Source organism: Lissotriton vulgaris, chromosome 10, assembly GCF_964263255.1.
Source record: "Lissotriton vulgaris chromosome 10, aLisVul1.2, whole genome shotgun sequence".
NCBI lineage: Eukaryota > Metazoa > Chordata > Amphibia > Caudata > Salamandridae > Lissotriton > Lissotriton vulgaris.
The window spans coordinates 888,843,537-888,871,110 of NC_141698.1; the positions used below are offsets into that span (position 1 = coordinate 888,843,537).

The 27,574-nt window shown below is 45.4% G+C and overlaps 1 protein-coding gene across 3 annotated transcripts in view; it reads left to right on the forward strand.

Moving 5' to 3' along the window:
• AKAP9 (A-kinase anchoring protein 9) overlaps positions 1 to 27,574 on the forward strand; it is a 1,796,561-nt gene that overhangs the window by 1,674,791 nt on the left and 94,196 nt on the right. For all 3 annotated transcript variants that reach the window (XM_086941844.1, XM_086941845.1, XM_086941846.1), the window contains 3 exons: positions 14,034 to 14,216; positions 15,466 to 15,666; positions 17,089 to 17,321. In XM_086941844.1, coding sequence (XP_086797970.1) covers positions 14,034 to 14,216; positions 15,466 to 15,666; positions 17,089 to 17,321 — 617 coding nt within the window. The remainder of the gene's footprint in view (positions 1 to 14,033; positions 14,217 to 15,465; positions 15,667 to 17,088; positions 17,322 to 27,574) is intronic.

Here is a 27,574-nt window from a genome sequence, read left to right on the forward strand (position 1 = left end):
CTCCAGGTACTACCTTTTCAACTCATGTTGGTTTATTTAGATACAAAAAGCTATGTTTCAGAGTGTATTCAGCTGCAGAACTTATTCAGGATATCATTAGTCGCATGACACAGCCAGTCACAAATGCTTTCAATTTCAGTGATGACATACTAGTTTTTGGGGCCACACTGAAGGAACATGATAACGCTCTTTCACAAGTATGCTGTATGCTTTCCAATGCAGGTCTCAATTAAAATGCTGCAAACAGAGCTCAAGTTCTTCGGTCATATCTTTTCTGATGGGGTAATGACTCTGATTACAAATAAAGTACAAGGTCGGTCATTCTCTTCTGCCCCACAATATGTAACTAGGCTGCAATCTTTTCTTGGTATGGCCAGTTACTGTTCAAGGCATGTACGTGACTTTGCCACTGTAAGTTCACCATATAGAGACTGAATGAAAGAAAATGTTCTATATCGATGGTCAAGTGAATGTGAACAAAGATTCAAGAAAATCAAGAAAGCAATTGATAACACAGCTGAAATGGCATATGTTGTTCAAAAATTGCAGACGGAGGATATTCTTAATGCAAACCCAGTGGGCTTGGATGTCATCCTTGCCCAGCACACTGGACATCCCAATGCTCCAAGACACATTGTGGCTTATTTAACCAGAGTTTGTCATCAACGGAAAGTGCCTATTCACAACCCGAAAAAGAAAGCCTTGCTGTGGTGTGGGCTTGTGAACATTTTCATGTGTTCCTGTAAAGAAAGCAGTTCACGGTGTCACCGAACACCAAACATTGCTCACCGTTTCCGGCAATCCTAAAGCCAAGCAAGATCCCCTTTGCATTGAGAGGTGGGGTTGCCACTGCAGGAATATGATTATACGATTGTAAATTGTCCAAGAAAAGATCAAAACCCAGCTGACTACTTCTCTGGTCTACCAATGCTGTGTCATGGCCGTACTTCCAAAGCAGCTGATTTCATCGTAAGATCCAGTAACCCTGCTGACCTATTGGTGGAATAAATCATTGCTGTCACGAACACCGACAGAGATTTACTAACACTGAACATTATTACAAATCAATTGTGGCAAAAACATGCTCTTCAGGATGACTTTGAATACAAGAAATTCAAAAATGTACAAGAAGAACTTTCAGTTACCCCAGCAGGCATCCTCTGATGAGGGTCGGGAATTGTCATACATGAGATTCTGAGACCTCAAGTTATTGAACTGGCCCATGAGGGACATTGTGGAGTTGTTGCCACTAAGTTTGCTCAACAGGACTGAGTGTAGTTCCTTCATCTTGCTGAAAGAGTTGAAAATGAATTAAGGGCATGTCATTTGTGCTACTGCTTGTCATACAAAAAACAGCCCCACATCCTTTAACCCCTTCACTGGCGCATGCTGGTGACGGAACCGCTCCGTCACCAGCGTCGATTGCGCTGTGCTTATGACGGAGTGGTTCCGTCATGGCCCCGCCCGCTCATTAGAACGCCCAGCGCAGGCGTGGAATTGGCGCCGCCAGGCGCCTCGGGCGGGCCATGACGGAACTGCTCCGTCATCAGCACTGCGCCACCGCGGCTGATGACGGAGCGGTTCCGTCATCAGCAGGGGAGGGGTTAAACATGTCTAAGATTGCAATTGATTTCTTTGGACCCCTTGACAATCGACATCATCTACTAATAATTGTTGTTTAATATTCCCGTTTCACCTTGTGGAAGCTCTGTCGTCAGCTACTCATGACAGTCTCATTAGGAGATTAGAAAGTATTTTTGCGACGGGGGGTGTTCCTTTGATCATGAAATCTGACAATGGCCCGCCTTTCCATAGTCAAGTGTTTAAAGATTTTCTCAACTAAATGTCAAGCATCAGAATAGCACACCTCTCTGGCCACAGGCGAATCGTGTTGTCGAGATATTTATGAGCAGCTTCATGAAGACCGTTCAATACGCTGCTCTGGAAAAGCTTGAACTCAAATTAGTTCTTCAGTTTTCACTTTGTGCATATAGATAAATTCCCCATTCTAAATCGAGTGAAAGCCTTACCACCTTCATGTTTGGGAGAGCCACAGGAACCAAATTGTCACAGTGGACCAGTAAAAGATCTTTTGACTTCTCACTACTGATTAATCTCACAAGCGCAAAATGAAGATCTACGTGGATCGATGCCACTGTGCTCAGGGCACTGTGTTCAAAAGAGGAGACCAGGTTATTGTCGGGCAATTCTACTGCTCTTTTTGAAACTGAATCATTGAAGGTTGTGAATAGTAAAGGACATATGGTGACTGCTCATTGTCCTGTAAAGTCCATTACATGAGGTACTTCGCATTTCAAGCACCTGCCTCAACATTCCCCAGCTCCAGACGTCAGAAGTGAGACTTATCCTCTTGAGAATTACGAGAGCGCAACAACCGTACTAGTGTCTGTCACCAGTGCCAGTCATGGGCGCTTCTCCTGTATCTCCGCAGCCTCACATAACTAGATCCTGGGGATTGGTTCAAGCACCAAAAAAACTTCTTGAAGAGTTGTGATGTATATATGTATTATTTGTTATTTTTATTTAACAAAAGGGGAGATGTAGTGACTTGTGAGTTGCAGGACCCTTTTGGTCCCTGAAGGACTCCGTAGAACAGTGACGTAAGTGCTTGGGTGTGAGTTATATATTCCTGATGTAGAATGTTCAGTTAATGGTTACACGCTGAGGAATAGACACATGTAATACCAAGCTCCATTTGTGGCATGGTAACATGCATGTACCGGGACTGGGGAGGACGCTACTGGTGAGTTATGCTGTGGCAACCCCTTTTCTTCCCTGCGATGAGGCCTCTCAGAAGCAGCCCATGAACTTGTTTGTACTATTGCTAGCAGAGGGTATTTTTTCACAAGACCTCTGCATGTTGTTGAGCTGCTGCTTACGCCCATCCCACCCCACATATGCAGAGAATGTACATTTCAGAATTACGAAAAAGGCATTTTATGCTGCCTTTGTTGTTGGCTTCACGCAGGAGACGTTGTTACGTTAATTTTGTTTCAGGCACTCTCTCAGGATTGAAATCTTAATGTTTTTTGTCTGCCTTGCAATCTTTAATAAGCGTGTATGTTTTTGTTTCATTCTTTTAAAAAACGGTCATCTCTTTAAACTCTTATACGTCCATGACAAAAGAGCCACACGTTAAGGCTCACATATCACAGAAACAAACGTTGCTTTGACCTATATTCGTCTTAGGAAGAATGCTAAAGGACTCAATCAGATGTACCCTTCCTCCCCTCCCCCCTCCCCCGTGCCTGGTACACCTGCTGCGTGATGTTCGCTTTGACGTTTCTTTGTGTCCTTGTAAAAGGGCGCAAAGAATGATCCACCTTTTCAAACGGCGGCAGCTGATGAGGGTATCCACATAATACGGAAATTCAAAAAGTTTAGCAACTGTGGGTTTTAAAATAATGATGACCATATAATACGTTTAGTTTTATTTGGACTTTCCGGGTAGAACTGATGACCACCGTTTTGTCAGTCACCGTCAGCAACTCGTTTCACAATTCATCGCGCTGGCCTTGGACCTGGATTAGTGGCTCTTGGTGTCCTTTTTAATTCCTCATCTGCAAGTAAATTCAATTCAAAAAGCTTTATTTCGACAGCTTGTCATAAAAGCATTGAACACCCTATCTATACAGCAATAAATACGAAGCTAAAAATACAATCATATAATAAAAAACACATTAAACTAATTAGGCTGTCGCTTCATATTAAGCAATTTAAAAAGACACGTAATTAAAAACTTTTTACATCCATACATCTTAATTAATTAATCTGGGAAACTTAAAGATCACATTACATTTCTAGGTCACTGCTTGCTAAAGTGCGAGTGCGTATAATCCATGCCCACCCTAAGAATTTTGCTACTGCAATTGCTAGGTAGGGAGAACTGTCAGATTCCAATATTCTAAGCGCCACAAGACACCTACGTGTCCCCAAATTCTGACACTCTGGTTTTATCCACCTTTTTCTTGGGCGAACATAGAGGGGGCAGGCAAAGAAAAAGTGCAGAACATCTTCTACTAGGACTTTACAATGGTGGCATTTGTTGGACTTATTCGGTAACCACTTTTGAGGGAAGACATTAAGAGGCAAAGTGCCAATTCTAAATTGTAGATATAATTTCCTGTCCATAACTTTTGTAATGAAGTCCCAATATGCTTCACAAGACGGGATTGATTTAATCTCTAGGAATCGGCAGGTTAGCTTTGAATTTGGATTGGAACACAAAATAGATTCCCAAATCATATCCCAATACATTTTTTTGAGGGTCTCCTTGGGAGGAAAGGCAGTTATATCTGCGTTGGTCCAGAGGTGATGAAGATGAAGCTTTGCCAACAGCCTCCGAATTTCTTTACACCATTCAATAGTGTGGAAACGGTCACACTTGATAATGTCCATAAGTGCAGAGGCATAGTGGCCTAGCTCAGGCGTCGTCATAATCCGCCTCCAGAAAAATAATGGGCGCAGCCGAGCCAGGTCCTCAATCTTTTTCCTTCCCAATTCAAACATTAAAGGAACGATTGGAGTGCTCTGTGGGGCACCAACCAGGCGTCGTAGGAACTTATTCTCAGCCAAGGTCAAATCCTTCAGGTTAGCAAAGCCCCACAATTCTGAGCCATATAAACAAGCACTTAGCACTTTCATACTATAAATCTCTAGGGCTGGAGATATAGGTTTAGTTAGTGAGGTTTTGTGTTTGAGTGCTACAGCACCTGCTAATTGATGGAACTTCAAAACAGCAGCGTCTATATGGGTCTTCCATTTCATGTTGCCCTGCATGGAAATGCCTAGATATGTAAAAGCGTCAACCTGCTCCAGAGCAGTCCCATTATAGGTAATTACGCCCTTAAATGCTTTTGATGGATTCATGCACATAAACTTTGTCTTGGACGTATTTAGCTCTAAGCCCCGATCCTGGCAGAATTCCCCAAAAACGTTTGCCTTTTGGAGGCCACTAGGGCAAAGCAAATCCGTTAACATGCATCTCAAGCAACGACCCCTGTTTTATATTGCCATAATTAATGAAAGAAAGACTGTGTACCCGTGCATCAAGCTGCGGTGGACAAGAGGGAGATGGTGTGCAGCAGAGACTGCGGACTCCTGTCAGTTTTCAGATTATGACCCGATGAAGGTCTTTGGCTCCAGTCTCTGTTCTCCATGCCCTGATTCACAGAAAGGCAGCATCTCTGGATGGAATAGACTGCACTCACTGAACAGTCTCTTCTGTGACAAGCAGACGGTGGACGGTGCCAGGCAGCTTCCCCACGAGAAGCTCCTGATTCTCGAGTGACAAATGTTTGCTTGTCGCCGCCGAGTGCTGAGTTTACTCTGTCGTGGGGTGTATTGACTGAGGCCTAGCAGCGGGGCTGTGAGCCCTCCGCTTTAGCAGCTGAAGCGGTCGTGGTGTGGACATTAGATGCGCTGATTATTTATGAGCCCCTTTTGTCTGAAGCTCTGCAACCCATGAAACCACAAGCAAGGTGAGATGCAAAGTCAGTAAACTCTACAGGAGGCACAGCTGGAGAAAAAGAGAGCCAGGCAAACAAGGGAGACGGGGAAGAAACTGTTAGAAGAAGGAAAGGCCAACATGATGAAAGAGTGAAAGAATTGGCGAATGGAAGGGTAAACGCAGATTTGCATGGGTTTGTGAAAGAATGAAGGGTTCACGAGTAAAAGGCTGGATGAATGTTTGGAAGGATGATGGAAGATTAGTGTTGAAAGGGTGGATGGATAGAATGGTAAAGAAAGAATGAGATTGGATAGGATGGTGAAAGAATGGATTGATACAAGTGTGAAAAGATGGTTAGATTGAATGTATGAATGGATGCCAGACTTATATCGTTGCAGAACGCATATTACTTGATTTGCAGTATTATTTACAATTATATCCTGCTTTGTGCTCTGATTGCCGCTGTGCGCTCTGTGTAACGCTTTTGCCCATTTGCATACTTAATTAGCTGATTGTTGCAATTGTTGCATTGCCAGCGTGACTTTAGTTGCAGATTTGCTCCCTGATTAGTTGCTTGTGTTCAAAATCGCCGCTTTGCTTATTAACATTCTGATTTCATAGCGTTTTTCAGCATTTGTGTTTTCCCCCAAGCGCTCTCTCCGTCCTGACCCCTCCGCCTCCATTTTGTTATTATTGACCTCCTCCTTAGCCCGACCCGCCTCCCAGCTGAACTGCCCTCCCACAGTAAACAAACAGCGCTCCATTGCCTGGAAGCGCCGTGACTCGCTCTTCGCTTCCGAACTGAGTGGTCGCTCCCCTGCTGCTGCGGTATCGTTGCAGAACGCATATTACTTGATTTGCAGTATTATTTACAATTATATCCTGCTTTGTGCTCTGATTGCCGCTGTGCGCTCTGTGTAACGCTTTTGCCCATTTGCATACTTAATTAGCTGATTGTTGCAATTGTTGCATTGCCAGCGTGACTTTAGTTGCAGATTTGCTCCCTGATTAGTTGCTTGTGTTCAAAATCGCCGCTTTGCTTATTAACATTCTGATTTCATAGCGTTTTTCAGCATTTGTGTTTTCCCCCAAGCGCTCTCTCCGTCCTGACCCCTCCGCCTCCATTTTGTTATTATTGACCTCCTCCTTAGCCCGACCCGCCTCCCAGCTGAACTGCCCTCCCACAGTAAACAAACAGCGCTCCATTGCCTGGAAGCGCCGTGACTCGCTCTTCGCTTCCGAACTGAGTGGTCGCTCCCCTGCTGCTGCGGTATCGTTGCAGAACGCATATTACTTGATTTGCAGTATTATTTACAATTATATCCTGCTTTGTGCTCTGATTGCCGCTGCGCGCTCTGTGTAACGCTTTTGCCCATTTGCATACTTAATTAGCTGATTGTTGCAATTGTTGCATTGCCAGCGTGACTTTAGTTGCAGATTTGCTCCCTGATTAGTTGCTTGTGTTCAAAATCGCCGCTTTGCTTATTAACATTCTGATTTCATAGCGTTTTTCAGCATTTGTGTTTTCCCCCAAGCGCTCTCTCCGTCCTGACCCCTCCGCCTCCATTTTGTTATTATTGACCTCCTCCTTAGCCCGACCCGCCTCCCAGCTGAACCGCCCTCGCCCCTCCCCCTCCTCTGTCCATTAATGTCAAATGGTCCCACGCGCAGCGTCCACGCCGAAGGTGCGCCAAAGGTAAGCCCGTCTACGCCCGTCCGCGCCTGGACCGCGCCCAGCACCAGACCCCTTGCCCCTCGCGCTCCCCAGCCCTCCCGCATTACCTACGATGCCGCCACCCTCCTAGCCCTTGACCCCGGTCGCGCCCCCAACTGCGTCCAAGCCGCTCCTGGACACACCCATGGACCTTTCTCCTGCTACTCCTGCAAATTCAGCGGCACCGACAACATCTCCGCTACGATCTCACCACAGACTCTCGACCCCAACCACCTACAGTGCATCCTTCTCAACACCCGATCGGTCCACAGACACGCCATTGACCTATGGAATCTACTAGACACCATCTCTCCAGACGTCGCCTTCCTAACAGAAACTTGGATGAACGCTTCCTCCGCCCCAGACATCACCATTGCCATCCCTGAAGACTATAAGATCACACGCAAGGACCGCACTGACCACACAGGAGGAGGAATCGCTATCGTCCATAAGAAAACAATCCGCATCTCAACCAGCTCTGACGCCAACCTCGCTAACTCCGAACACCTTCACTTCCAGATCCACATCGACCCCAAGACCACACTCAGAGGCACCCTCCTCTACAGACCACCAGGACCCCGCGCAAAATTCAGTGAAGACATCACGGACTTCATCACCCCACACGCGCTCCCCTCCAAAGATTACATCCTTCTGGGAGACCTCAACTTTCACCTCGAAAAGATCAACGACCGCAACACCGCCACCCTCTTAGACAACCTCGCCAACCTCGGACTTAATCAACTAGTCACTTCCCCCACCCACATCGCAGGTCACACACTCGACCCCATCTTCACCTCCAGCAATCATGTCTCCTTCAGCCACACTACGGACCTCCTCTGGACTGACCACAGCTGCGTTCACTTCACCTACAACAAGCCAAAGCCCACCAACCACCTCCAACCAACTCTGCAAAGAAACTGGAACAAAATCACCACGGACCAGATCTCCGCCTCGCTCCTTCTAAACGACCCAGCCCACTCTTCTAACGCAAACGAAGCCGCCGCCAACCTTACCCTATGGTTATCCAACACCGCCGACACCTTAGCACCACTGAAAAAACGTCAAAGCAAACCTGGCAGCAAAAAAGCCTCATGGTTCAACGATGATCTTAAGAAGTCCAAGAAACTCTGCCGCTCCCTTGAAAAGGCCTGGAAAAAAGACCCAACCACTAGCACCAAGGACGCCTTCAAAAACGCCACCCGCACTCACCACCAACTAATCCGAAAGGCCAAGAAAACAGCATTCAAGGAGCGACTTGACAACAACGCCCACAACAGCAAGGAACTTTTCAACATCGTCAAGGAATTTTCCAATCCCTCGGCCAACTCCAACGACATCACCCCCTCTCAAGCCCTCTGCGACTCCCTAGCCTCATTCTTCCACAACAAGATTGCAGACATCCACAACAGCTTCGACAACCAACCCGGAAACCAACCCACCCTACCATTTGCTGAACATTCTCCCCCCGTGAACACCCTTAACGACTGGAACCCAATCTCCATTGAGGACACAATCCGCCTGATGAATTCCATCCACCCAGGATCCCCCACAGACCCATGTCCTCACCACATCTTCAACAAAGCAGACTCCGTCATAGCACCGCACCTCCGAGACGTCATCAACTGCTCCTTCAACTCCGCCACCTTCCCGGAAGACTGGAAACACGCTGAACTCACCGCCCTTCTGAAAAAACCCACAGCGGACCCCACCGAACTCAAAAATTACCGCCCCATCTCGCTCCTTCCATTCCCGGCCAAAGTCATCGAGAAAGCTGTCAACAACCAGCTCGCCGCCTTCCTCGAAGCCAACAAATCCCTCGACTCCTCACAGTCCGGCTTCCGAGCAAAACACAGCACTGAGACCGCCCTCATCGCAGCAACAGACGACATTCGAACTCTACTGGACAATGGAGACACAGTCGCCCTCATCCTCCTCGACCTCTCTGCAGCATTCGACACAGTCTGCCACAGCACCCTTCTACAGCGCCTCAGAAACATCGGAATACAAGGAAAAGCACTTGAATGGATCACCTCCTTCCTCACTGGAAGAACACAGAGAGTCCGCCTTCCACCATTCAAGTCTGAGGCCACTGAAGTCATCTGTGGCGTACCACAAGGATCCTCACTCAGTCCCACCCTCTTCAACGTATACATGAGCCCCCTCGCGGCCATCGCACGCCAACACAACCTCAACATCATCTCCTACGCGGATGACACCCAACTGATCCTATCACTCACCAAAGACCCCAACACCGCCAAAACTAACCTACACGAAGGAATGAAAGAAGTTGCCGAATGGATGAAACAAAGCCGTCTGAAACTGAACTCAGACAAAACAGAAGTCCTCATCTTAGGTACATCCCCCTCTGCTTGGGACGACTCCTGGTGGCCGGAAGCCCTCGGAAAAGCACCCATCCCGACAGACCACGCACGGAACCTAGGCGTCATCCTGGATTCTTCACTCTCAATGAACAGACAAGTCAGCGCCGTATCCTCTTCCTGCTTCAACATTCTTCGCATGCTCAGAAAAACATTTCGCTGGATCCCCACCGAAACAAGGAAAACAGTCACCCATGCTCTGGTCACGAGCCGACTGGACTACGGAAACACCCTCTACGCAGGCACTACCGCTAAACTCCAGAAGAAACTCCAACGAATCCAAAACGCCTCAGCCAGGATCATATTAGACATCCCACGCAACGAACACATCTCTGGTCACCTTAAAGACCTCCATTGGCTACCCGTCGAGAAGAGGATCACGTTCCGACTGCTAACCCACGCACACAAATCTCTCTACGACATCGGACCAGAATGCCTCAACTCACGACTGTCCTTCTACACCCCCTCCCGCCAACTACGTTCTTCCAGCCAAGCCCTCGCCACGGTACCTCGCATCAACAAGACCACCATGGGAGGCAGATCCTTCTCATACCTGGCTGCTAAAACATGGAATTCACTCCCCGCTTACCTCCGCCTTACCCAGAACCACCTAGCATTCAGAAAGCAACTTAAAACGTGGATATTTGACAAGTAATCCTCCTCCCCTTTCTAAGCGCCTTGAGACCCTCTGGGTATGTAGTGCGCTATATAAATTATCTGACTTGACTTGACTTGACCTGATTCTCTCACCCAATGAAATTCAGGGTATTGATGGAAATGGGGAATATTTTAATTTGCTGCTAGCTACTCCCTTGAACCATAGATAAGCTTACAGCAGACTTGATAATGATCTGCAAATAATGGATTACTGCTTGATCACACAGTCAAATATGGGATCATGGCTGCACAAAATTTATGTAGCACTCTGCTGTGTCTATAAAGTGTGCACCGTGAATGATTGGAGATCACCCTTAATTTAGTTGTTGGTTGAAAAAAGTTTGTTTTATTTATTTAAATGCTCCTGAATACACTTGGTTTATTGTTCTCATTGTGGGCAATTTCCCTCAATACAATGTCCTTAATTTTTGAGCAATATGTAGTAATATATCATAATTGAATGAAAATATCATACAATTTAGTATGCATTGTACCGCAATGCCGAAGAGGTGGTTTGACATGTTATTTGACTGGCAGAATAAATCTTGTGGCTTTTTGAAAAATGATTCTCTAATTCACTACGTAATGTGACGTCATGACATCCAGGATGGCTGCTACTTTAGAAGTCAATAAAACTGTCATACTAGAAATGCCATACATGGATCGGGACAGAGCAGGACCTGATGGATATTGACTTTAGCAAGAACTGGAAAACACCCTCTCTTTCTCTAAAGAGTTAAAAGGCAAATTGTGAGTCGGATTTTAAAGCACTACAAAACTCCTGAGCTGCAGGAAAACAAATGTTGGAAGTACATTTTTAATTGTTCTTGGCTTACTATTCATTTATTTTCATATTACACATTTTAATATCAACCGATTAAACTACTTATTATTTTAACTGTTAAGCTGCAACTCGATATACCAGCGACAAATTATAATAGGTCTTTATAAGTGCTGTCTGATTGTATTGCAGTAAACCACAGTAGTGACATCTTTTTTTAAATCGCAATGTCAGTTTGAGCTTCTCGGATAGACATCCCCTCCTCTTGCCCCAAAGTATGGCATAAATTACAGGGGGTTTTTGAGCATTTGATAACCTCAGGGCATGAGCGAGTGGAAACAAGGTTCTGCTATTTTGATCTGATGGATTGTAGCTTGGACTGTGAACTTGAAGGCAGTCATAGGTAACCCTGGGCGTAGTTTGCGTAGAAGCGCTATGCGTAGCTATGCAAAGTGCACTTCGCACTACGCACTCTACACGTAGCTACGCAAACTTCGTAGTGCAGTAGGGAAATGCTGTTCACACTGATTGCACAGTGCAGGATGCTTGTCTGCACTGTGCAATCATTGTAAACGGCATCTTGCACAGTGCAAGCGGTCATTTTCTGCCGCTCAAGTAGATTTGTACTCGAGCGGCAGCTTTCTCAAAGCAGACTGGTAGTTTCTCATCGTGACCACTCACAATGAGAAACCTGACCTCCCCGCGATGAGAATCTCGCCGGGAGGTTTATTTTCCACACTCGCGATCGGCAACTTGATGTTGCTGATCGCGAACGAGGAAAATGTCTCGCCGGGATGTTGATATTGCTCGCTCGCGGTCACCAACTTAACGTTGAGGACCGCGAGCAAGCAAAAAATGCCCAATACGCTACGTGTTTTTTCACTGTGCTATGTGCAATTCGCATAGTACCGCAAACTACGCACACTCCGCGAGCATAGCGAAGTACTGCACCCAGGGTTAGTCATAGGTCTTCTCTTGTTATAGGTTTGGCGTAGTAATTGGCAAGTATTCCCTTCGCTGTGATTGGAATAAAGCAGTGCTTTCGGTGTGACCACCACCTTAACTCCTGTTTTAAATCTGTCGATCTCTGGATTCTTTAACTATTGGCAGCTTTTACACATAATGCACTGTGGTTCAGTTGTTGAATAGTAAGGGTAAAGTAATCATTTTTACCCCATATTTGACCTATGATCGCAAGTGTTTGTAAACGGGACTGCTCAGTTGCTAAATATCGTGGAAGGAAATGCCAGTGAACGTCAGTCTTTTGGGAGCATTCGTATCTAGACAATCTCAGGGAAAAGATATACTTTTAATAATGGATTAAAATTTAGATGAGGCTAAAGGGTTTATTCATGTGTCTCAGATAGTGTGCGTTATGATAGATTGTTCACTTTATGCAATTTTAAATAGGTTTGATTCATAGAGTTCTTTTTCTGCCCAATAAACCCACTTGATTCGAAAAAATTAACATAAAGCAAGCAAACCTGCATCATTTGATACAACTGATACATCCTTCACTAATACATACATTCAGAAATCTTTAATGATAATGTGGGAACTGCGGGGGTTTGCACGTTTAGAATTGTGTGGAACTAGATCAGTTGTACAGTATAAAAAAAGCTCTTGTTTGAGCAATTTGTGTTGAATGTATCATTTCTTTGAGACTTTATAGTTTATATACTAAGCTGTATTTCAGTAAATATAACTCAGGTGCGTGCACATGTTGTTTATTATTTAGCAGAAGCTCCTCTATTAGAGAAGCACGTGCTTGGATTTGACCAAGCTGTCGTGAGTGCTACAGACGCCATTTGGGATATAAACAGCATGGAGCTAGTTATGTATGGAACTTGATATTTGTGAACAGGGACTGATAATGCAAAAACCTGTGTAAGCAATGGAGTGCAAGCGAAGAGTGAAAGATTCTTCTCTGATCAGGGAGGTGAGTTGTAATGAGGGACGTGTGAGCAGAGAAATAGGATGGGTTGAAGGGGTATTAAGCAGGAGAAGGTAAGTAAAGTGGCATGGGGTGGTGGGGGGATTGGTGTGGTGAAGGAGGAGTGGGGGGTGGGGGAGGGGTGAGAGGTTTAAGCACGGTTTAGGTGGATAAGCGAGCCTTTTCCCAAGACTTGTACCAGGTGGCTTCCCGGCTACGTCTTGATGCGAGAGCATAAAATGTGACCTTGGTCCAGCTGGCAAGAAATGTTGTCCTTGAGGTTCAAGTATTGCAGGAAAATGATGAAGCACAGCTTAATGTAACCAAAGTAAAGTACACTAGAGTAATACTTTCAAAATAACCTTACCCCTTCCATCATGTTTGGCGCAGTAATGCGAGTTTGTTAGTCAGGAATTCTTTTTTTTTTTTTAGTTATTTGTTTCGACATTTTTGGAAGCTTGAAATTGTAGACAGTCATGTTGATGTGGATCTTTTCAATTTTTTGGCTTTAGCAGTGTGGGGATAAGCTGTGCAGTGTGAAATTGCTTCTACGATGCTGGAGCTTTCCGCACACATCTGTCCTCTTTGGTGATTTATTTCTATTTTGCCAGTTTATGAATGAGCTCGGTCGCTTCTTTGACACGTGCACTTTTGCCAGCTCTGTTCTATGAAAGGTAGGTATTGAAATAAACGTAAGGTATTGTCCTGCAATATTTTTATAGGTCTTACTTTAGTAAAATGTATTACAAAGTGATTATTGATGGCTATTTTAACAAATAAGCAAAAGTCATTCTTCTGAAGGCCAAGGGCAGGTAGTGCTTTTGTCTGATGCCCTTCAGTAGTCCTGTTGAATAGTCTACAGTTTGTATATTATTAACACCTCTCTCTAACTTCCATATTGTTTACTGTGACCTCTCTTAATGATATGTTTGAAACGTCTTCAAATACAGTATTCTGTTCCCTTGCACTCGACCTCAGTGTTCAGTCCAAACCTCTCCACCACTGTGAGTTCTCTGTGGCAGTCCTGTGGGATTGCACTTATCTGAGGTTGGAAAATGTTTGAAGAGATCATCAAAGATGTTTTGTCTTCCTTTTGTCAGGGAGAGATCCCACCACCAGGTGGATCACCACGTTCTCTAACAGAAAGGCTGCTGAAGCAGAATGCAGAACTGACTGGGTACGTCAGCCGACTGACCGAAGAAAAGAATGACCTGAGGAACCTACTCATTCAGCTGGAGGAGGAGCTCAGACGCTACAGAGAGAGGAGTGCCTCTAGAGACCACGTATGTTGACATACCTAGCCCAGACGTGTGCTTTATCACTGTATTGAAAACAATGCTCACTGCACTGGATACGTGACCTGAGGGTTGAGAAGGACTTAAAAGTAGGTGGTGTAATGCTAATTGAAAAAAGCACTAAATGAACTGCTGGTAATTCATTAAAAATGTGTCAACATTTTTTATATTGCAGCTTCTTCTGGTAAATTCGCTACTGAATGAATTAAAGTCCTATTTCTAAGGTTTATATTTTACTTATTGGTTATTCCATCGACTTGGAACGGCCTGTATACACCCTCACAGCAAGGCAAGCCATTAATGCAGCCACCTTTTTTCGGTTTGTGCCTTCTGGTAATGCAGGGTCTTGTCTTTGGCCTTAAGACTAATCATCTAACTCTCAATAAATTACTGAAGACATTATTTTTGTCAGACAGTAAAAAGCATCCAGTTAATTTGGCAAACAGTTTTCTCATCTTCCACAGCTCTCATCTTGTGCCAGGACACCACAGCGTGCTGCAATAATAACTGACATAAAAATTAACCAAACAAACGTGCCATGGGTCCCTTGCTCACTTTGCCACTGGTTCAAGCTAGTCTGGCTGATATGGGGTGTTACCCCGAAACCAGTCCCAGGATGCTTGTTTCCGGTCCAGGGAAGACCTGGCTTGGCAGTTTGACTGGACTGTTCTCAAGCGGAGTAGGGTCAAGACTGATTTGTATATAGCTGGGTCTGAACTGAGGTGGCGAAGTGAGGTAAAGAAGAATGATGGATTTAACCTAGAACTGTGACTGTGGGTGAGTGTCTAAAAAGTTTCAGCGCCCGTCCATCATCTCCTTGTGCTTTCTTTGTATGCCAAAGAATGCCTGTATGGCGTCAAGTCACTAAAATCTCATAGTGCCTGTGACATTACCTACTGTTTATCACCCCAATTCTTCACAGGGTTGACCCCTCACGGTACCCTTTCCCTCCACTTAAGCCTCCTCTGTGCAGTTGCCGGTCTTTGGAAAGGGCTTGGAGGGGAAGCTAGATAAAGTATTAAGACCCTGATTTGGCACTACCAGGGTTATCAAAGGGCCTATCGGGCTCATGTCCTAAATATGCAAGCTGCAGCTGTTATTGTCCTATTGTATTTTTCTTTTTCAAGCAAAAAAAAGATGTTGCCAATGGATTGCTAATACAATATTATAATATAGTATTCAATGGAGAAGTTTGAAACAGAAAATAACACCTGACCCAAATGTATTGTTTCCCAAGACTTCTCGGCCTTTGATGGACAATGAAGTTAATATTGATGCTCTGATCGGATCCGAGCGAGAGATGTGGAACAGGGAGAAGAGAGCCCTCCAGAGATCCTTGAAACAGGCCGAAGCAGAGCTGTCCAAACTGCGAGCAGAGCTGAGAAGCGACTCATTCCATAGGGATCTGGGAGGAGACCCCGAGAGCATGGCTTTAAGGGTAGGAGAGCTGCGCAACTATCATCTACTGGTGGTGAAAGAAGGCACGATGTCTGAGGCATGTTAAAAAAGAAAGATAAAGATTTGACATTGTTGTGTTCTATTCTAAAACATGGCTACATATTAGCTAGAAGATGCACAGGTATTTTATTTATGAACAGAGTGCAGTATTGTGCATTAAAAGTGCAAACTTTAACTTGTAAAAACAGTGCAATGTGTATACTCAAATCAACAAAAGAAGTATGCATAACGTCACCGTGCCATTTTGAGCAAGTATAAAAAAAGCAAATGAATTATTTTGTGCATTGCCATAAGAGGGTCAGAAAAGGCTATGCTAAGTGTACCTGAATTAATGTTTCAGTCAAGCTATTGGAATTTCTGAAATAGTTTTTAACTTGTAGACATGATAATCTGAGGGATGGTGTTGTGAATTTGTGACAGATATATTATATGTCCTTATTTACAATTTATCCAAAGAACTTTTTCAGTTCTACAATAACGAGCTAAGTTAGCAGGCTACTTCCTTATTTTATTTATACATCGTATATAAAATATATGCTCTTCACAGATAAAAACATAGACATGAAGTTAGCGAGGATGCCATCATTCCTAACAGTCAATTTAAATGATTAATCAGTTGCTCCAGTCATAGAACAGTCAAACCAAATCAAATTGATATAAACTTGATATAAAAATAATTAAAAGTTCGATGTCCGGTTTATACTGTAAACATCTCTCCAACCATGCATTGTTAATTCGATCACAGTTGCTTCCAACCTCTAAGAGGACACCTCTCTGTGTTTGCTGCCCTACATGTCAAGTTGTATCTGCACCGGTCCCTTGTGTGGCAGCTGTTGACCATGCTTCAAATGTCATGTCAATGTGTATCTGCACAGGTCACTTGTGTAGCAGTTTCTCTTTCTCCTTCATGGAACTTCCTATTATTCATCAAGCTGTCCACATGCCATGCCAGAACTACGCAGCAACCTGTCAGTGACCAGCTCAAAACACTAATGTCCTGCAGTACAAGCAGTGTATGTGTTACAACATTGGTGGTGTAAAGTGCTGTTACATTACTGAAGCGGTAGCATGCACAGTTGATGGCAGATTATTATTCTTGGTGTGAGGGACTTTTGTCCACATAGGGAAACTTGGTTCTTAATAAAGGTGCCAAGTAAAGTGGGATGCCAAATTTGAGGGAGAAGTTCAAATAAAACAAATAGGGTCACAAATGCATGGTTTAAGTAGTACTGGATTTGCTGGAAGCTAGTCCACAGCTACATATTCTGGGTGTTTCCTTATACTGTACTCTTTTTTTTCTAATAGTTTGAGTTTCCTGGTGGAAAATACACACTTTGAACAGAATATCAGAGTGCCAGAGTTATTCATCTTCATCTTGTTTTTATCTTTCTTTTTTATCCAGAGAATGTATGGCAAATACCTGAGATCAGAAAGCTTTAGAAAAGCTCTCATTTATCAGAAAAAATATTTGCTGCTCCTTCTCGGCGGCTTCCAAGAATGTGAAGAAGCAACCCTGGCTCTCATTGCAAGAATGGGTGGACAGCCTTGCTATACTGACCTGGAAACAATAACCCATCATTCTAGGGGTTTTACAAGGTTTCGTTCAGCAGTCAGAGTGTCCATTGCTATTTCAAGGTGAGCATTGGTAAGATTGTATGTGTGTAGTTGCTGTGGGACTTATTATAGTTTTCCTTTTTCTTGTTCATTTAACAGTATGTTCCTGAACAGCTTATTTGCACGTTCATGTTACCATCCTTTCACTTTGTTCTCAGTCTCTATAAAACCTTCCTAAGAGGACTGTGCTAGTAGGACTCTGTGTGTTTTCATACTTTTCTTGCAGTGTCACAAGGAGCCCTGCCCCCTTTTTCAGAGCACTCTCTGATATTTCCTCAGTTTTCTTTGCGGTTGTGTTTAGTTACATTTATTGTTAGAGGTTTTAATGGTTCTTATCATAATTTTTTTCTGTTGTTATGATATCCCCTTTGTTTGGTGCAAACAGAATGGGACCTGTGTCAATGACATTATACTGCCACCTGTGAGGTTTGTTGAATCTTTTCATCTGTCCCTCTTTGATTTGTCACAGGTCTTTATTGTTGGGGCCAAACTTTTTTGACAAATATCACTCAATTCCTGTTGGCTTGCATTTACTTGCTGCATCACAGGTTACAGAACAATTTCCAATACTCTGTAGTCATGCCCAATGGTGTAGACATTTGAAATGTAGGTGATGAAAAGTTAAAATTGAATAATTTTCATATTTTCTCAATAAAAGTTACTTATATTTAAATGTATTTGACATGTAACACCTCGTTATCAGGCATCCTTTCAGGGGAGTTCATGGTTACATTATACATTTCTACAGTGCTATGTTTATGCAATATCTTCTTTTCAGGGTATTATATGTACAGTTTTTCCTCCTGTAATGGCTTTTCTAATTCTATAATCAGTTTAGTAGTTTCCAAAGCGCAAACAAATACTGACCGAGAGGTTTCAATGAGGATCAATTCTGTCAGCTATTTTCTGAGGATATTGCTTGTTCTACTTCCTCCTCTCCTAGTTATTGCCTACTGTCTTGCATTTCATCAGATTACATCATATTTGATCAGATAAAGTCCTATTAGATTTGACGTATGTCACAGATGACCACGGAAATGGACTTAGCAGGTTAGGAAAGTACTGTTGCTGGGCACGTTTTATCTAAGGTGTCCAACATGAGGCTTAGTTTCCAGTGAATGTGCTTATCAACTTTGGCTCTCAGCTTTTGTCTGGTTCTCAGCATGGTTGGTGCCAGTGGTCTAAGTACATTTATCCTTAAATAATTTCCCAGCGGGGACAGGGAACTCCCGATACATGTATAACTGTCCTCACTAAGTCTTCTCTAAAGGATAATGCTCATTGTTAATCTCATATACTAGTCTCTGTGTTCACCGGTTTCCATTAGGCTCATCACTTATATCCCTTCAACTAAAGACAGGGGCTTCAAGCTTAATGTTCCTTTGCTGCCTATGCCTCCTTGGTTGTTTGACTTTGGGTTCAGGGTTTCGCTTCTTTGAAGTTTCTGTCTTTTTTGTTCCTGCAAGTTTTCAGCATACCAGCAATGTAGATATCTACAGTTGGGCCTCTAATGGAACCTTTTTCCTAATCTAAGTTAACAGCCTACTTCCTAATTTGTCTCTAGAAAATATATAAAGTATACTTTTGACAGATAAACATGTAGACTTGAAGTTAACAAGGATGTAGTCATCACTAAAACTGTCTTGGAGAGTTAGAATTCAGCTGAATGCAAGTATTATGTCATAGCCCAACATTCCTCAGTCTGAAGCAAAACAACTGTGTTATCACGTCTTTTGGATCATTGATAACGGAGTTCATACCTCAAGTGTGGGCTTGTGTTTTTCCAAATTGTGGGGCACTAAATGTCCAGTTAGGCAGCATAGCTTCTTCAATAGATTCACATTCTTGAATTAGTCCACAAGTTTACGATGGGATCCCTCACTAGTTAATGTTAACATGGAAGTATGTCAGTACATCATTTGGCATTGAAAGAAAACAGAATATTATGAATCCACCATTAGCCCATCCACCTCGGTATGTGACCTGAATTCCAGCCATTCTGTTGGAGGAGCCCAGGGTTCCAAAACTCCTCAGAGGCTCTAACTGCCACAATTTCTTCCACTTGGTATGGGGCAACAGGAATTCCTCAGAGCTGTGCTCAGCTATCCATCTGAACCTTTGACCCAATCCTTCAATAAATCTTCACATACTACGAGCAGGCATTGCTTTCTCATTCCCTTTAAATGATCTAATTTACATTTTATATATTTTCTGCTCAGAACAATGGCTGAACATTCAAGGACTCTTTTCAAACCATGTGAGGTATGTAGAGCCAGGAAGGTTTATTCTCATGACCCTCTCACAAAATGTATTTCTCTTGTCAGCATAAATCTGGAGAGAAAAAAACAAAAACCTGAGACATTGTAGGCGTGGGAGTAGGTACGACCGTGACACCAAGTAATGGGGTTAAAGAGGGTTTTATTTTTATCTCTCTTGCGGGTTTGGACATCAACGTCTTCCTATGTCTAAGCGTTAGTCTCTCTCGTGCGAACACGCTGGGGTCCGTGGCGCTGGTGTTCTGGTCTCTTTAAGACGGTTGGTGCAAGCCTGTTCTCCCAGGGGTATCCTCGACGAGGTGTTCTCTCAGTTGTCTCAGGCTCGGGTACATGAAAGGAAACCAACAAAAGGGAGCCGTTAGTGTCTTGTCCTCTATGGGGTTTGCACCAGGGGGACCGGGGTACGTGAGGGAAACCCAGTGTCTCGTGTCTCAATCTATTTACAGTACTAGGTTAGTGCCAGTGAGTTGGGGTGAACAGGTAGGTACAGGTAGGGAGGGTGGCGGACGGGAAGGGAGAACCACACAGGGTAGTAACGAACAGGGGCTATGCACACTATTTTACACTCGTTCACTTCGCCTCCCCAACCAAGCTGCCCAACGCCGCCGTACCTGTGTTAGCCACACTCCTCCCTCGGGAGCGTGGCACGGCGGTCCGCAGGGTCGTTGGCCTCCTGGCTTCCCTTCGCCTTCTGCTTCTCCGCCTCCTCCGCGATGTTCCTCCGGGCTGGCTTCCTCCACGCTTTCTTCGGTCTCGTCTCCGTTCTCCGTTCCTCTTGCTTCCGCCTGTCTCTCCTCCTCCTGGGTGCTTGCACACCCAACGAACGTCACTTCCCTGCTTTTGGCCAATCGGACGCCTCTGACGTCCATCGAGGGTGTGTCCTCCTCCTCATCGCCGAACGCCCAGTTAAAGGAGCCGCTGTTGCTGTCGCAGTCTTCCATATCGCGTCGCTCCTCTCCCCAACGTCCTGACTGAAAAGAAGGAGTCGGTGGAGGGTCAGCCGGGCGAGGGTTCCACCATTCATGAGAGGTATGCGCCCCTACCTCATTACACTCCTCCCCCCCTGGATTCGCCCGTTCGGGGCGAATAGGCATCCTGGAAAGGAAATCGGCGTTCCCATTGTCCCTACCCTTCCTGTGTACCACTGTGAAGGAGAAGGGCTGCAGGAACAAAAACCACCTCAGAATTCTCGCATTTTGAGACCTATTTTTCTGCATCCAGTGCAGAGGGGCATGATCTGAAAAGAGGACGAAGGCCTTGCCCTCCAAGTAGTATCGTAGCTTATCTACTGCCCAGCGAATAGCTAGGCATTCTTTTTCCACCGTTGGGTATTTGCTTTCCCTCGGGTGTAGTTTCCTACTCACGTAGAGTATAGGATGTTCGATACCATCCTCCCCTTCCTGGGACAATACTGCACCGATTCCGCTGTCAGAGGCATCGGTAGCCAGGGAGAAGGTCTTGTCAAAGTTTGGTGGTATGAGGACCGGACTGGTTGTGATCGCAGTCTTCAGTGCTTGAAAGGCGTCCTGGGCCTTTTCGGATGGAGGCATCGGAAGGGTGTTCTTGACAGTTTTTTTAAGTAAATCGGTAAGGGGACCGGATAGGTCTGCAAAATCCTTAACGAAGCGTCTATAGTAACCGATAAGGCCTAGAAACGCTCGTAGCTCTTTTTTTGTTGCTGGGAAGGGTGTCTGTGAGATGGCTCTGACTTTCTCTTCTTGTGGGGCAATCACTCCTTCGCCAAGCATGAACCCCAGGTATTTCACTTTCGGGAATGCAGCTCGTGATTTTTTTGCATTCACATGCAACCCTGCTTCCTGTAGGGCCCTCAGGACATTAGTTAGATGTTCCAGGTGGTCTTCCCAGGTGGTACTGAAAATGACTATGTCGTCCAGATACACAGAACTATATCGGGTATGTGGGGCTAGTACTTTATTCATTAGTCTTTGAAATGTTGCTGGGGCTCCCTGGAGACCAAAGGGGAGTACATTGAACTCAAAGAGCCCATCCTCTGTGGCAAAGGCGGTTTTGTGGCGGTCCTCCTCCCTCAGTGGGACCTGCCAATACCCTTTGGTGAGGTCAAGGGTAGTGATGTATCGTGCCTCCCCAATACGTTCGATTAGTTCGTCCACCCTGGGGATGGGGAAGGCATCGAAGGAGGATATATCATTCAAGGCGCGGAAATCCATACAAAAACGGGTAGACCCGTCGGGCTTCGGAACCATGACAATGGGTGATGCCCAATTACTCCTGGACGGCCTGATCACTCTTAATCTCAACATGTCCTGTACCTCTTTCCTCACATCGGCCCTCTTTGCGGCTGGTATCCGGTAAGCCCTCTGTTTTACCACTAGGCCATCCTTCGTTTTGATCTGGTGTTCTGCCAAATGGGTACACCCCGGGGTGTCTGAGAATATAGCAGAGAAGGGGGTCAGGGCTTTGGTCAACTCATTTTGCTCGTTATCAGTCAACTCGGGATTCGTTGGAAGATCTCCCAAGGTGGAGGTAGGGTTGCTGGAGGGCAACACTAGGTGGGCGGACCGAGGGGGAGGTCCTAACCACCGCTTTAGGAGGTTAATGTGGAAGGTCTGCCTCCGGTTGGGAGACATTTGCAGTTGGTAGGTCGTCCTCCCATACGAATTGAGGACTTTATAGGGCCCTTTCCATTCACTTTTAAATTTTTGTGAAGAGGACGGAAGGAGCACAAGGGCCCACTCCCCTACATCTAGGGTCCTCCATTTCTTGCCCTTGTCGTAGTACTGTTTTTGGCTTCGTTGGGTTTTCTCTAGGTTTGAGTAAGCCAAATCCCTGAGCTTCCCTAGTCTAGACCTCAACTGTTGGGTGTACTCTAGTAGACTTCTCTGTTCCGCTGCCTCCTCTGTTTCCCAGGCTTCTCTAGTGATTTCCAGAAGGGATCTGGGCTGTCTTCCATAAAGGAGCTCGAATGGTGAAACACCTAAACTACTCTGAACTTGGGCTCTCACTACGTATAGGGCTAGTGGTAACATCCTATCCCAGTCCTTGTTTTCTGCAGTCAACAATTTTTTTAGGGTGGACTTTAAGGTCCTATTGTACCTCTCTACGAGGCCATCCGTTTGGGGATGATAGGCGGACGTTCGGATATGGCGGAGGTCCAGCAACTTACACACCTCAACCATCATCCGAGAAACAAAGGGTGTTCCTTGATCCGTCAGGATCTCTCTTGGAAACCCTACCCGGGAGAACAACTCAACCAGTTTTTCTGCTACATTCTTGGTTGTAGGGGCACTGAGGGCGAAGGCTTCTGGAAACCTGGTGTTGTAATCAACTACCACGAGGGCGTAGGTGTGCCCTCTGGAGGTCCGAGGAAGGGGACCGATGAGATCCATACCGACTCTATCCCAGGGATTTCCTATGATGGGTAGGGGCTGTAGGGGAACTGCAGGGGGACGGGTCAGATTCTTTTTCTGACACACCTCACATTGTTTGCAGTAAATCTCTGCCTCTTTATAAATCCCTGGCCAAAAGAATAACCGTACTATATTCTGAGTCGTTTTCTCGGCCCCACTGTGTCCTGCTGTGAGGTGGGTGTGGGCGTAGAACAGTATCTGCTCTCGGAACTCTTTTGGGACCACTAGCTGCGACGGATCACCAGCTTTCCCTTCTCTATACAATAATCCGTTCTCTATCTTGAACCTGGGGTACCCTTGAGTTGGTGTGTTTTGCGCGATGTGAGCCGCTTCCCACGCATTAAGCAGGGAAAGGTCATTGGATTGGGCGAATTTAAATCCCCTATCTAAAGCCCACGGCTCGACCGACAGGTATGCCCCGGCTGGAAGGTCTTTAAGTTCCCTCTTAAATAGGGACAGGAAATCGGGGTTGTCAACTCCCAGTATGAGTTCTTCAGGTAAGGTCTCCACCACCCCCACCTTCACTATACAGGGCTCTCTGCCTATCGGATGGATAGATATGCGTGCTAGAGGGTATGTTTTGACGTCTCCGTGGACACATCTAATGTGCACGCTACCATCGCGGCCTACCTGGTCAGGCCGTAGCAACTTTCCCTGAATAACAGATTGCCTACACCCTGAATCAAGGAGGGCTTTCACTGGTCTGCTATTTACCCGTACCCTTACATAGAACGATGGTCCCATTTCGGCGGTGTACATCACGGCTTTAGGGATGTAGCCAACTTCCATGGGCTCCTCTGTTGTTCTTCTGTGGGGACACAGTCGTGCTATATGTCCCCATTCTCCACATTCATAGCATTGTGGGCCCTTCAGGAAGGGGGGTCCTTCAGGTCGATAGGGTCGGGGCTTCAGTGGCTCGGGGACTGGTTTCTTTCTATCCTTCTCCTGTTTGGCCGGGGGGGGGGCTGGCTTGCTGTTCTTGTCAGTATCCCATGTGAAGGTTCTGGGAGCAGCCCTGTTGTAATTCGAGGCCATTTCAATGGCTTGGGCTGCCGTCAGACCAGGATGTTGCCTCAACCATCTTTGGGTGCCATAGGGCAAAACATCCATAAACTGTTCCAGGATAATGCTAGACATTATCTCCTCCTTGGTGCGTGTGTCGGGTCTTAGCCATTTCTCGGCAGCCATCTTGATTCTCAAGTACATGGTTTTAGGGTTCTCCCCAGTAATACCTTTCTCTTTTCGGAAGCGAAGCCTGTATGCCTCCGCATCCATTCCCAAATGGTCTAGTATGACTGCTTTAATGTTCATATAAGAGGAAGTACCGGAGTGGTTGGCAACTTGGTAGGCGGCCTGAGCCTCTCCTGTCAACAGGGGGGCGAGGAAGAACGGCCATTTGTCCTCGGGCCACCCACAGGCCCTAGCTGCCCTTTCAAAATTCAACAGAAACGCGTCTGGATCTTCCCCTGTCACGTATTTCTGCAGGGCCACTCCTGATGGGTGTGGTCCGCCTAGTCTCGGTATCGTGGCACTAGGTGCTTGTACGACTTTGTGGAGATTGTCCATTTGCTGAGTCATGGAGGCTTTGAAAAGTTCTCTGTCGGCATCTGCAGTGTTAATCTGCTGGCTAATCGCCCATTCTAGCTTTTGTTGTCCGTCAATGAGCGTCTGGATTACTTGTTCCATGGCCATGGTCGTTTCCGTGGGGGAAGATCCCACTTCTGACACCAGTGTAGGCGTGGGAGTAGGTACGACCGTGACACCAAGTAATGGGGTTAAAGAGGGTTTTATTTTTATCTCTCTTGCGGGTTTGGACATCAACGTCTTCCTATGTCTAAGCGTTAGTCTCTCTCGTGCGAACACGCTGGGGTCCGTGGCGCTGGTGTTCTGGTCTCTTTAAGACGGTTGGTGCAAGCCTGTTCTCCCAGGGGTATCCTCGACGAGGTGTTCTCTCAGTTGTCTCAGGCTCGGGTACATGAAAGGAAACCAACAAAAGGGAGCCGTTAGTGTCTTGTCCTCTATGGGGTTTGCACCAGGGGGACCGGGGTACGTGAGGGAAACCCAGTGTCTCGTGTCTCAATCTATTTACAGTACTAGGTTAGTGCCAGTGAGTTGGGGTGAACAGGTAGGTACAGGTAGGGAGGGTGGCGGACGGGAAGGGAGAACCACACAGGGTAGTAACGAACAGGGGCTATGCACACTATTTTACACTCGTTCACTTCGCCTCCCCAACCAAGCTGCCCAACGCCGCCGTACCTGTGTTAGCCACACTCCTCCCTCGGGAGCGTGGCACGGCGGTCCGCAGGGTCGTTGGCCTCCTGGCTTCCCTTCGCCTTCTGCTTCTCCGCCTCCTCCGCGATGTTCCTCCGGGCTGGCTTCCTCCACGCTTTCTTCGGTCTCGTCTCCGTTCTCCGTTCCTCTTGCTTCCGCCTGTCTCTCCTCCTCCTGGGTGCTTGCACACCCAACGAACGTCACTTCCCTGCTTTTGGCCAATCGGACGCCTCTGACGTCCATCGAGGGTGTGTCCTCCTCCTCATCGCCGAACGCCCAGTTAAAGGAGCCGCTGTTGCTGTCGCAGTCTTCCATATCGCGTCGCTCCTCTCCCCAACGTCCTGACTGAAAAGAAGGAGTCGGTGGAGGGTCAGCCGGGCGAGGGTTCCACCATTCATGAGAGGTATGCGCCCCTACCTCATTACAGACATCCATACAACTTTTAGCACTAAAACCTTAGAGGATAGAGTGAGTAGGCTGCTATGACTCCACCAGGCCTATCATACCCGAAAAGTATGTTAAAGATAACAAAAAGCCAAACTGGAAAGGCTTTCAGCAGCAAAAGATTCAGCCACTAGGGCTACCTCAAAGAACAGAGAAACCCCCACCAAGAGACCCTTTTGTGTCCACCTAGAAGGGAGATTTCTGGTCATGGAGGGGCCCTCCATCTTTGACAAGTAAATTGACAGAGCAATGAAGGATCTTCTGATCAGGAATTAGACAGGTGGCAGATTTACTGGGATGATAACATGTTGTCAGACGGCTTCATAGGCTGAATGTACCCATGACTTGAACATTCATTTTGTGTCAAAAAATTTGTATGAGAATAAGAGCTACATGGCTACCAGAAGTCAACTTATTATGGCTATCTTCAGGAAGAAGAAATTCCATAAACCTTTGGTTTTCAAATGGTACAGGTGTCCATGGAGTGCTTGCACTCACTGTAGATATTGATAGAGGACTTCTATTTTAGACTGCCTCCAGAACAACCACAAATACCTCCTCGGGCACCTTGATCAGGTTTGACTAATTGGCCAATAACAACATCGCAGCATCAAGACTTTCTACACACCAGAATACTCCCATAGGAAGAGTCTATGACCCAGCATCAAATCTCCATTAGTGAACACTGGCCTTGACACACCATTTGACACCGGTGATCAGGATTAAAGTGACAGGTCGTTGAAGTAATACCTTTCAAAAGGATGATGTGCCGAAGTTAAGGCATCTTAGAGCTTAAGAACAAGTACCCTTCCCAGTTGTGTTCAAGACTATAATAATGTTAGTGCAGGAAGTGTTCAACTTAATTAATGTGTTGATACAAGGTAACATGGCGATTCCAAAACTGTTTCATAGCAAAACCGTCATGGATTGTTTAATCAAAATATTGTTGAACATAGTGCATTATTGTTAGATGCAAAATCCTTTGTAAACAAATGTATAATACTCACAAATAACATTATCCTCATGGAGGGTAGATAAAAACTGTGACTTCGAATTTAGTCCTATTTACAAAGGAATATTCATAGTGACATCACACCCTTGCCTATTTGTTCAGTATCATGAACCTTTTCCATGTTGATGATCTCTAATATATTTATGTCTTGTATTTTATTTTGAGAGAAGTCCACTGGACTATCTTAAGTAGTCTCATCCATAATTTTGTTTGCAAACATTTTTTGAATTTATAAAGATCTATTTGTAAATGAATCGTATTAGCATATGATTTGCATTTGCAAATAAAAGTTCTTTGTTCAATAGAGACTCATCTTCTTTGGTAAACGTTTTTGGTTAAATATTGTACATTTAGATGTTTACTGACATGTTCCTTTCGTATTTGTGATCAATCACTTTTCAGACTGGATTCCAACTATCTAGTTCCCCAAAACATTGATCCAGCCACTTACTTGGTAGAAACATTCTATTGCCCCCTGCTCATTTAATCATAGCAGAGATTTTAGCATCATAACCAGCAGCCTGAAGGAAATACAAATTTGGAATAAGGGCAATCTGGCTCCTGTCGCTTTTGAGCCCTTTCTGGTAGACCTTTAGATTCTCTTCTTCACTGAAGGGTAAGGATTGGATCAATTTGTACAACTGTGCAGCACGTGGGATTTGTAAACATCTAGCCCAACTTAACTCCACCTTGTCGTATGAAAATCCTACCCTTCCAATAAATATTACCTTACTTTATCACCCGTGGCGGGCAGACGACCAAAGAATGAGCTGTGGTCCTTTTCAAATGAATGTTAAATGAGCTACCAGGTCCTTGGCAAGAGAGGTTGTCAGTACAGGTGTTGCACAACCATTTATATATTGAAACGGTCCTTGGCCTCAG